The 11,589-nt window shown below is 33.7% G+C and overlaps 1 protein-coding gene and 1 pseudogene across 1 annotated transcript; both read right to left on the bottom strand.

The window, feature by feature from the left end:
* Positions 1–6,154: 6,154 nt before the first annotated feature.
* LOC127555292 (cyclin-dependent kinase inhibitor 3-like) lies at positions 6,155–6,767 on the bottom strand (annotated as a pseudogene).
* A 2,915-nt stretch (positions 6,768–9,682) lies between these two features.
* LOC127557406 (olfactory receptor 52I1-like) lies at positions 9,683–10,720 on the bottom strand. The gene has a single exon (XM_051990735.1). It carries the CDS (start codon positions 10,718–10,720, stop codon positions 9,683–9,685), a length of 1,038 nt encoding a protein of 345 aa, XP_051846695.1.
* Positions 10,721–11,589: the final 869 nt, after the last annotated feature.

The raw sequence follows: 11,589 nt of genomic DNA, 5'->3' as shown, positions 1-11,589 counted from the left end.
AAAATAGATTTATTTAATTAAAAGAGATAAACAGACTAACTACATTTTGATGAAAGATACAATAAATAATGAAGCAATATTAGTACTAAAAGTATAAGAATCAAATACTATAGAACTTAAATTTTTAAAAGTTAAAAGAATTACAGGTGGATATAAGTAGTAATACTATAGTATTACTATATATAACATATATATATGATACTATATATGTGTAATATAGTGCATTATAATATTGGGAGACTTTAATTTTCTCTTCTCAGCACTAAATAAATCTAATCAAAATAAATTTAAAGAAGTCAAAGAAATAAATAGAATTTTAGATAAGCTGGATATGCTAGTTATCTGGAGAGAATCAAATGAAAATAGAATAGAATACACTTTTTTCTCAGCACCTTTTCAAAGGTTCATATATTATGACATAAAAATTATATAGTTAAATACAGAAAAACTGAAATGTTAAAAGCACTCTTTGCAAATCATAATGCAGTAAAAATTATGTTTAATAAGAAACTACAGAAATGTAGATTACAAGCTAATTGGAGAATAAACAACCTAATCATAAAGAATGAGGGGGTTAAACAACAAATTATAATTATCAGTCATTTCATTAAAGAGAATTACAATAATGAGACAACATATCAAAAGCCTAGGGGGTACAATAAAAACAGTGATCAGAAGGAAATTTATATATCTCTAAATGCTTAGATAAATAAAATAAAGTAGAAACCTATGAATCGGGCATGGAATTTAAAAAAACTAGAAAAAGAGCAAACTAAAATTCCTCAATTAAACACTAATTTGGAAATCCTAAAAATTAAAGGTGAGATTAATAAAATTGAGAAAAAACATTGAATTATTAAATAAAAGTATGAATTTATTTTTGAAAAAATACAATAAAACCATTAGTTAATAAGATTTTTTAAAAGAGAGAAGAAAACCAAATTACTAGTATTAAAAATGAAATAGGTAAATATACCACTAATAAGTATGAAATATTATAAGTTGTTTTGCCCAATTATGTGTCAATAAATGTAACAATTAAATGAAATGAAATATTTACCAAAAACACCATGATTAACAGAAGAGGAAACAGAATATCTAAATAGACCTATTTTAGAAAAAGAAATTGAACAGGCCAGGCTTCCCAAGAACAAAAGCATCAAGACCAAGTATATTTACAATTCTATCAACTATTTAAGGACTAACTAATTCCTCTATTTTAAAAATTGAAATAATAGACAAAGAATGGGTCCTGCAAAACTTCTTTTGTGAAACAAATTTATATTAGAAAATTTATAGTAGCATAAAACTGGAAAGTAGATGCCCATTAATTGTGGAATGACTAAACAAATTGTGCAACAGTTATCACCTCTATACAGATATTTTACATATCTCTCTACATAGATAAAGAGAAAGACTAATGTTTTATCTCTAGCCCTGGCTTGTTCCTTGTCCCAGTTTCACATCCCCAGATAGCTCTTGGATATATCAAAATGGATATCTCATAGGCAGATCAAGGTCAATGTATTCATTCAGTCTGTTAGGAAACATTTATAATGTGTTTATCATGCTCTAGAAAATGTTCAAAAGATTTAGGATACCTAGACTATGAGCCTGGCTTATTGGGTAAGCACTGGTGTCCTCAATGATAAAAAGAAAATTAGGAAGAGGAAAGAGCTTGGGAAGAAAGATAATTAGTGCCATTTTGAGCATGTTAGACTTAAAATGTCAGCAGAGAATTAGTTTAAGTTGCCAAATAATTATTTGGAGATGTGACACAAATGGTCAGGAGAGAAATCTGGACTAGATAAATAGATCTGGGAATTATCAGTTTAGAGATGATAGTTGAATCTATGAAAGCAAATGAGATTACCAAGAGAAATAGTATACAGAGAAAAAAGAAAAAGATCCAATAAACAAGTCAACAGTCAGTGAACAAATATTTATTAAAGTCTGACTATGTACTATGTGCTAAGCACTTAGAGTACAAACACAAGCAGAAATAGATTTTCCCTGTCCTCACGGAGCTTACATTCTAATAAGAGAAAATAATATATAGAAAGTATCAAAAAAAAAAAAAAAAAAACAAGATGAGGATGGAAGGAAAGGGGAAAATTTGTTAGTTTGTTAATCATGGGCCCTATTTACTTTCGGGGAGCGAAGGGGCTGAGAGGGGAGGGGAAGCCAGCCTGAATTGCTGTCTTCTTGGATCTTTTTATTGTCTGGATACCTGCAAGCTTTCAGTTTTCCCAAAGTAATGTGATCTGTGGCAATGATTGTTTACTGGCCTCTTGGCTTGAGCTCTGTAAGTTCCTGATGGTGTTTTGATTTGATGGTAACTGAAAGTTTCAAAAGACAGTTGCTGGACTGCTATACTACTATTAGCCAACTGAAAGGGTCTGCAAATTCAGAGAGAATGAACTGGAGGTTCACCTTTAATCTGAGCAATTTACTCTGATTATTCCACTCTAGATTTCCATCCTGAGCTGAAGATGATAAATGTATTCTTGTTCTGTTACTGGGATTAGAGCCACACAGATGGTTCTATTGGAATGTCTATCTGGAATATTGAAATTGCCTTCTAATTGGTTCACTTCCTCCTGTCTTTCCCTACTCCAGTCCATCCACTGAACTGCCTAAAAGTTTCTTAAGTGTAAATTTGATCTTGCCATCCCCTTATTCAATAAATTCTAGTGATTCTTCATTATGTCCAGGATCAAAGATATCAATTCCCTTATTTGGTATTTAAAGCTCTTTACAAAATGGCTTCTTGTTGAGGTTCCAGGTTTTTTGTACTTTATTCCCCTCCATGCATTTTTTCAATCTACTTGCCATTCCATGTACAAGACATTCTTTTTTGTCACCAATTATTTTTCACTGGCTGTCTCTCACAACTATATGTATAAACTTATCTCTGCAAATAGAATTTAAACTCTTTGAAGACAGGAATATTTTGCCTTTTCCATATACATATATATATGTGTGTGTGTGTGTGTGTGTATGTGTGTGTGTGTGTGTGTGTCTTTTTGTGTACCTTTTTGTGTACTGTGCTTTTTGTTTAGCGCAGTGCCAAGGAAACAATAGAAATTTAATATTTATTTACTGATTCTTTGTATTTGGCAATGTTATTATATAGTCAATTTTTTTTTAAAAAATTTTTTAAATTTTAGAAAGGAAAATGAAACCCCACCCATTGGAACTAGAATGGATAGAGTAGCAAGTTCATAAGATAAAGAATTTAAAAAGCAATTCTCTAGTTTAACTCCTATATTCTTCAGATTAAAAAAACCTGATGTCCAGAGAGACTTCCAAAATCACCCTGGTGACAGAATTTGAATCAGGGCCCGATACTCTAAATGAAATATTCTTTCCATGGGTAGTAATGTATCACTTGATGAACAAATCTCTTTGGTACTAATTGTTATTGCCTTCTTATTCAAGACTTCAGCAGGATTTAAACTCTCAGAGTTCAGTCACAGAATGATAGAAAAAGAGAAAAAGAAGCTAGATGTATAGTTATGCAAATTTTGCATTATTTTCATGATCCCACATATTTAATTAACTATATTTGTTTGTATCAAATATTCCTTGAAGTTTTCAAGAAACATTTCCCAACTTGGGATTTTGAGTGTAATATAAGCCAAAAGAGACACAGAAACAATCATGGTAGATTCTCCAAAGTCATTTGGGAGTTTTAGTAAAAACCAAAAATTCCCAAACAATAAACTGAATTTCATTTCAGGTCCATTGTTTTACTTATTATAGCTAGATATACCCAGGTTTACTATAATCAAGCAAATGGAAGGTCTTATTTTATTTCTTTCAGCAAATATTTCAAGGCAATATCTTTTTTCCTTCATTTCCTACCAACTAGAATCCTTGGATTTGACCCCATCATCACCAATATTTCTCTTCCCTCACCATAAACTCAATCCTAAAATTCATCATAATGGAGATTGCATAAGCTTTGGTACTTAACAACTCATTTTCACTTGTTTCTGTCCCTTTTAATGGAGGGCTGAAAAAAATGCAGGAGTAAAAAATGCCTTCCAAAACCTCCATGTAAATAAGTTTCAGAAGTCTAGTCAATGCTTTATTTTCCACCAGTTGTACTCCTTGCATTCAATTCCATTCTCAATATCAGATACCTTTTTCCTTCCAAATCCCCAACTTTTGAGCTTCTTTTGGGTATAGACTCCCCCTATCAGTTTATGAGCTCCTAAAGGGCAGAGATTGCCTGCCTTTTTCTTATTTATATTCCTATCACTTATCACAGTGTCCAGCATATAATAAGACCTTAATATATATTTTGTATCGTATTTTATTCAATGAAAAGGAAATAGAAAGTAAGCCACAGAACAAGGAAATAGTATTTACAACAAAATGGAGATACTTTAAGAAATTCAGGATATAATGGCCACAGATTTACTTACAAGGGTTAATGAAATAGTTACAAACTTGATGACTCAATGATGACTTGATGATCAAAATAGATTGCATAGAGCTGCATAGAACATGAGGAATGATTTTAAAGGCAAAAGATTTTAGACACTTCAGTGTAAGACTTAATATGTGTTTGAAGAAGATTCAAGGATTTCTATCACTTAAAGATAAAATATAAACTCTTCTTTTTGGCACTTAATGACTTTTACAATCGAGCTGCAACAATACTTTTAGACAAATTTCTCATAACTCTCCCTCATACACTTCAGGCTCCAGCTCAAATTATCCTCATCATTTTTTCCTAAAATACAGCATTTTATTTAACACTTCCATTCCCTTTGAAAAGACTATATTCTATATCTAAAATATTATTCCTTTTAATTACCCTCTTAAAATTCCTGGCTTCCAATAAGACTCAATTGAAATGCCAACTTCTACAAAAGACTTTTACCTGATGTCACTGGATATACACAAATACATATTTCCACAAACAAATATCTAAAACTACTTCATATTTACTTATTTTCTTTCTATTTAAGAAATTAAATTTACAGGCCACAATCCTATGTACATGTTATATGGGGTCAAGTACAGTAAATATACTTTGCTAGTCAACGATCACATTAGAACATGTTTGCACCCACCCATCCCCTTTCATAACCAGAATTCTACTTGATTCATTACCTTATTTATTCTTATCCTGAGTATTAAGTAGTCAAAGAGTATTTTCTTATATTTATTTATAAAGTAATTGAAATTTTGGAACTATGCTCAAAGGGCTGTAAAAGCATGTATACCCTTGGCTTAAATCTATAAAAGAGAAAAAAGAAGCAAAAAGGAACAGAAAATGTACAAAAATGTTTACATCATCTCTTTTCTGGTGGCAAAGAATTGAAAATTGAGAGCATGACCATCAATTGAGGGATGGCTAAATAACATGATATATAATTGTCTTGGAATACTACTAGGCTACAAGAAATGATAAAAAAAAAAAAAAAGATGTTTTCAGAAAAACCTACAGATGTTTACACAAATTTTTGCTTAGTGAAGTGAGCAGAATCTGGAGAGTAGACAATAACAGCAATATTGGAGTGTAAAGGGCTAAAACTCTGAATAGGTGCACTGGAATCAGACAGCTGAGCACTTAAGGCGAATTACCTATTAGACAATAACTCTATTAACATATGCTTTCTATTGAGGTTAGACAAAATCAACAAATAGGCAATTAGAGCTTAGATCTTTAAAGAAAACACATGGGGCAGAACATAGGGAGGAAAACAAAACAAATTATGTAACAACTAGGATGCAGACTATTAAGTATGCAGACTATAAGTAAACCAGAATCAATAAAAATCAAGAACCAAGATATCCAGAGGAATTTCCAGTTTTCTCATCCTCAACCATCACATGGTGATATCAAGGACCAGGATAGTTTCTATTCAGACTACAAAGGGGTCATGACAAATATCTAAATGATGTTGAATTCAATCACACAACATGGTATCATAAAAATAGACAAGGAGTCAAATAACAAGAAGAATATTTTATGTATCTAATACCCCCATAAGAACATTAAGTGTAAACTGTTAAAAAAAAATTGGGGAATACATCTGTATAGGCATGTTTTCTTTTGGAGTGATTATACTAGTAACAGTTTCTAGTAACTATAAAATTTCAGAAAGTATCTCATTTAAATGTAGTAAATTGTTCTTTATCTAAATGCAAATCTTGATACTGAGTCTCTTGTTAACAGATGTACAGCAAATTTGTCTTGTAAATCATAGAGATAATTATGTTGTTTTGTGGTTTTATAGCTCCATATCCTCTTAATCTTGAAGGCTCTCAATTGTCTGCTGTGGTGGATACTGTATCAGATAAATTAAACAGGAGACAAGATGGTTGCAAGACAAATACTCCATAACAATGTATTAAAACTTTCTGATAATTTTCAAGACATACTGTAAACTTCATCAGTGTATGACAGAGAGGTATTTTCATCTCAATGGGATGGTGTTGAATGATGATACTATGCTGCTAATAGAAGTCTTATAGGTTTGATACCTGATATTTTGAAATCTCTCCTGTGGTACAGAATACAAATATATCTTCCTTATATTATAGTTCTTCAGTTCTTTCATGTCCTTTTGAAGATTTCTCCTAACATCTTTAAATATACTATGTGGAAGAGAATATAAACCTAGAAACTGAGAACAATTCACAAAGAATGAGGGTAGCCATGATACTTGAAATGTAGTCTGTTTATTTTCAACTAGCTCACCTAATGAGTCAAACTCACTTGTCTGCATTGTTTTGAGCATGTTCATCACCTTCAGAGAGGCTATTTAAAGGCTGACATCAGGAATAGTTTCAGCTCCTTTCCCTTGGAGGTCCACCTTCTTCAGCTTTCCCAGCACTCACTGGTACCTTCCTTCTGCAAGGCAAGGAAAGAGCATATCCTGATCCATCTCACAAGTTCTAAGAAAAGAGTATATTTTTCTCCCTAAGTTTTCTTTCTCTCTTTGGAACAGAGCTGAGGAGAGAAAAAGGAAAGGTAGTTTATAGTCAGTGTTAACATATCCATAAATGGAATCTCTATGACTGCACTTTTTCAACAAGAGTTTTTCCCAGTAACCCACTTTATGAATTTCCTGTTCACTAGGTTGGAATTGAAATGCAACTGGTCTTTTTACAATGATATGTTTTTATAATCTGATATTTAACATTTTTAAAAGGTGATACTTCTTTAAACTTAAATGTCTTTGGGTACCCTATGATTTCATTGATATATGGTCATTCCCTTTACACACTAAGCTTCCAGCTACTCAATAACTTCTCCTTTAATGAAGTCTTGCTTCTAGCATCTTTTCCTCTAAATCTTCCATAGATAATTAACAGCATAATGAAGGCCTCTTTCTTATTTTATTTCACTCAAAAGCACTAATTTACCACTTGTGAATGATAGGGAGAGCTCTTGGATAAGATGGAAAGAAATGAAAATTCTGTTTTTAATGAAAAAGAATTCAGAAAGATTGCTATCAATCCTGGCACACTACAATTAATATGAAGTTAACTGCAATGACTAGTCAGTACAATGCATCACAGTATGAAAGTGATCAGTCAAATATTCACATTAGAAAAGCAAAGTGGATGAAACTTCATGGAGCAGGATCTAAACTTGATTCATTTAGTGCTGTGGAAAGAAGGACCTTTTCCTGGCTAGAAAAAAACTGAAAACAATGTGCCAATTCTCAAAAACAATAGAGTCTCATTTCTGAGTCATGTCAGGACCTAGCTTTTTACTCATCCACAATACTGGGCCAAGGTTTTTAGCATAGCACTAAATTAATACCACTGAATTACTTAAAAACAAAGTTTGTCTTTGTCTTTTGTCTAAAATTGCCTTTATCAATATGAGATAAAATCTGAGATAGAGTACGTCTATTGTTTTAAAGGCATTTGTCTTCTACCTCTCCACTTAAAAAGTGATTCTTAAAAAAAAAAAAATAATCCCTTACATTGTATTTGCCCCATCAAATGACATTGTAGAAGACTGACCGGATTTCAATATAAAAAGGAGGCTCCCAACTATTTGATTTGCTTTCCAAGGAACGCAAAGTTTCTACTCCTGCCACTGTATTCTCCCAACACAAACTACAACGCTGGGGTCATGCTAAATGGCGAGCTTCCTAAACTGAGCCAGCTATAGCCATCTAACAGTATTGAATTTCCAGGACATTGCTCATGACTATTGATATGCACTGTATAAATCTTTTTTCCTATTATGAGTCTTTAATTTATGATAGCTCACTAAATCTCAGTAGCCCTAACTCTGACCCTGGTTTTTTTACCTTTTCCACCAAGAAAAGGCTTCCATTGCTTTTTGTCTCCATTTTACATTCCTATGATCTCATCTTTTCCTGGCAAAAACTATCTTATATGTGTAGCAATTATATCCTTTATAAGTTCTTGGTATCCTTATTCTAGTTTCCACTTTCCCTGGCTAGTCAGGTCCTTGGCAAGGTTACATCTCCTTTCTGTTGTTGTCAGTACAGCTAAGTGACAGGGTTGAGTAATTCTTCTCTAATGACAGTGGTCAAGTCCTAATTCCAGTATTTTTCCCAATCTCAGGTGGTAGTAATTAGCATTTCAGTTTCATATAATAAATTAACATCAATTGGCTTTTACAAAAGAATATTTACTGAAAATATATAGGAAGAACAGAAGTGTACAAATATTTTCCCTCATACAACTTTAGTTCTTGGGGAGAATGAATTGAACTTCATAACACTTTCCATGTAATATTCACAGTATTTTCAAATGTGGTAGAGCAGATGGAAAAGTTTCTGTGATTCCTTCTCAGCAACCTTTAATCTACTTCAATGCTGTATGAATCGGGCCACTTGGGACTTCAATCCTTATCCAGCTGAGCTTTATGTCAAATCTGACATGGATTCTAGTTTACACAAACCTATCAGATTACTTTCTCAACTTTAAAGTCTCTCCAAACCCAAACCCAAACCACTTAGTCCAATACTTCATCTAAGGATTTTTAAATGGATAAAACAGACAAAAATAACAGGATTATGGGCACAGGGATTATAATTCAGAGGCTTATAAAACTCCTCATCCAAATGCAGTTGCAGAAGAAAGTGTTCCTAATGATTTGGCTGTGAGCATACTCAGTATTGGCTCAGCACAAAAACAAAAGGCTCCTCTTTTCCATGAGGAGACCAGAAACAGTATCTATGCTTGCTCTGAGGTTCACATGGGGTGATGTCACCAGAACAGATAAATCATACTTAAAAAGATTAGGCTCATTGACGAATCCCAGTTCCTCATTATATAAGAATGTTACCTTGAGAACAGAGATTTCTGTTCTATTTTGTGAACCCTAGCAGGAAAGACCTTAGCTTAAAAAGTCCAAGGTCTCCCATTCATCTAGGGTCATCTCCAGTCATCTATTCTTTGCCACTGGACTCAGATAATCTTGGATAAAAGAATGAGACTGATGACTTTGCACAGTTTCACCTCACTTAAATGCAACTTACTCTCTGGTCAAGATATCACTCTCCTGATGCCATTGGTCATCTTCACGAATGAAGAACAAAGTACAATAATCTATATGAGTCAAAACCACAATGACTACATATTCTACCTTTGTCAAACCAGTCCAAACCTATTGATAATTAATGTTTCTATAAGGAATTAAATAATTTCAATATTTCACCTTACCCAAAAGTCAGATCTCACATGTAGATCTTGTATCTCCCATCACAAACACTTGTTTAGGTCTTCTTTCCTTTTGGGAGTTGACAGAATGATGACATGGGAGGGTGGTGACCATTGTATTCCAAACTCCCTGCCATATCTTCTTAGACCTCAAACCATAGATGAGGGGATTCAGAGTGGGTGGAATAACAAGGTACAAGTCAGCTAGCAGAACCTGAGTATGTACAGGAACCATATCCTGACCCCACCAATCCACATAGACAGATATCAACCCAGGTAGATAGAATAATGCCATGACCCCTACATGGGAACCACATGTACTAAGAGCCTTCTGCCTGGCATTCTTAGAGGAAAGATTAAATACTGCTTGAAGAATTAGACTGTAGGAGGCAGTAATGAATGTAACATCAATGCCTACCACAACAGAAGATCCTATCAATGCATAAAGATTGCTAATTGTGTGGTCAGCACATGCCAAATTGGCCACAGCCATGTGCTCACAATAGGAATGAGGGACTGAACGTGAATTACAATATGGTAGATGGCTCACCATCCAACTCAATGGGGTCAAAGCAATGGTAGCTCTTACCACAATTGCTACATTAATGCCCAGAATTTTCTGTGGTGTAAGGATGGTATTATAGTGCAAGGGTTTGCAAATGGCTACATAACGGTCAAAAGCCATAGCTAGCAGAAGCCCTGACTCGAGGGCTGTGGCTGTATGAACAATATACATCTGGGTGAAACAGGCAGTGAAGCCAATGGTACCATTGCCTGACCAGAAGATACTCAGCATCTTTGGGGCTACAGATGTTGCCATGATGATGTCCACACCAGCCAAGACACATAGGAAATAATACATAGGCTCATGCAATGCAGGGTCCATCCAGATGACAGTCATGATGAGGCTGTTCCCCACTAGGACCATAGTATACATGGTGCTGAGGAGGGCTGCAAGCCAGAGGTGAGTCTTCTCAAGTCCTGGGATACCCATAAGGAAGAAGGTGGAAGGAGGTAATGAAGTGTGGTTGGAGTCTAATTGTAACATCATTGAGTAGACTTCTTTCCTATAGATAAAGTCACAAAAGTCAATAATGCCTAGAGAAATAATGTTAAGTTGGAAAGAAAAGTAGAGTTATATGAAAAAGATCAATGTATCTGTCCAGGCATTCATTGACCAACATGGTAAACTCTCCTGAAAATAGCCCAGGAAGGAAAAAAAAAAAAAAACCTCATGCAGTAGGTTTCAGAGGGAGGATTTGAACTCATGTTTTCCTGACTTTGAGTCTAGCTTTCTAAAGTAAACATCCTCATATGTTAAATATTGCATATGATTTGATTTCTTAGTCTAATGTAGTTGCTTTTATCACATACTATTGTTATGTTCAATGAATATTTCCTGTATTCAATAGTGCTAGTTGCAATAAATTCTAATGTGGAGGAAGTTAGGTGACACAGTAGATAGAATTCTATGTTGAGGATCAGGAAGATCTGAGTTCAAATCCTGCCTCAGACACTAACTAGTTCTGTGACTCTGGGAAATTAAAATTATTTCACCTTCAATTCCTTCATCTATAAAATGAGAGAAATAATAGTACACACCTCCCAAGGCTATGATAAGAACTAGTAAGATAATGTTTAAGTACATTACAAAACTAAAAACCCCATATAAATTCTCATTTTTCTTGATAATAATAATGCAACATACTATGTATTGATATGTACATTGTATTTTGAAACTGAAATAATTTCCTGTGACTTAAATATGAAATTATGTTGTTAATGACATGAATATAGGATGTAATAAGTTTTCTGAGGCCCCTGAACAATTGACATAAATTCTTCTACCTGAAATGTGTACTAACTGGGTAATGTGAGATAATAGGAAACATGGAGATTTTGCTTATCTTGATTGCC

The sequence above is a fragment of the Antechinus flavipes genome, chromosome 3 (assembly GCF_016432865.1).
Source record: "Antechinus flavipes isolate AdamAnt ecotype Samford, QLD, Australia chromosome 3, AdamAnt_v2, whole genome shotgun sequence".
NCBI classification, from domain to species: domain Eukaryota; kingdom Metazoa; phylum Chordata; class Mammalia; order Dasyuromorphia; family Dasyuridae; genus Antechinus; species Antechinus flavipes.
This window is presented reverse-complemented; position numbering and strand designations above follow the sequence as displayed.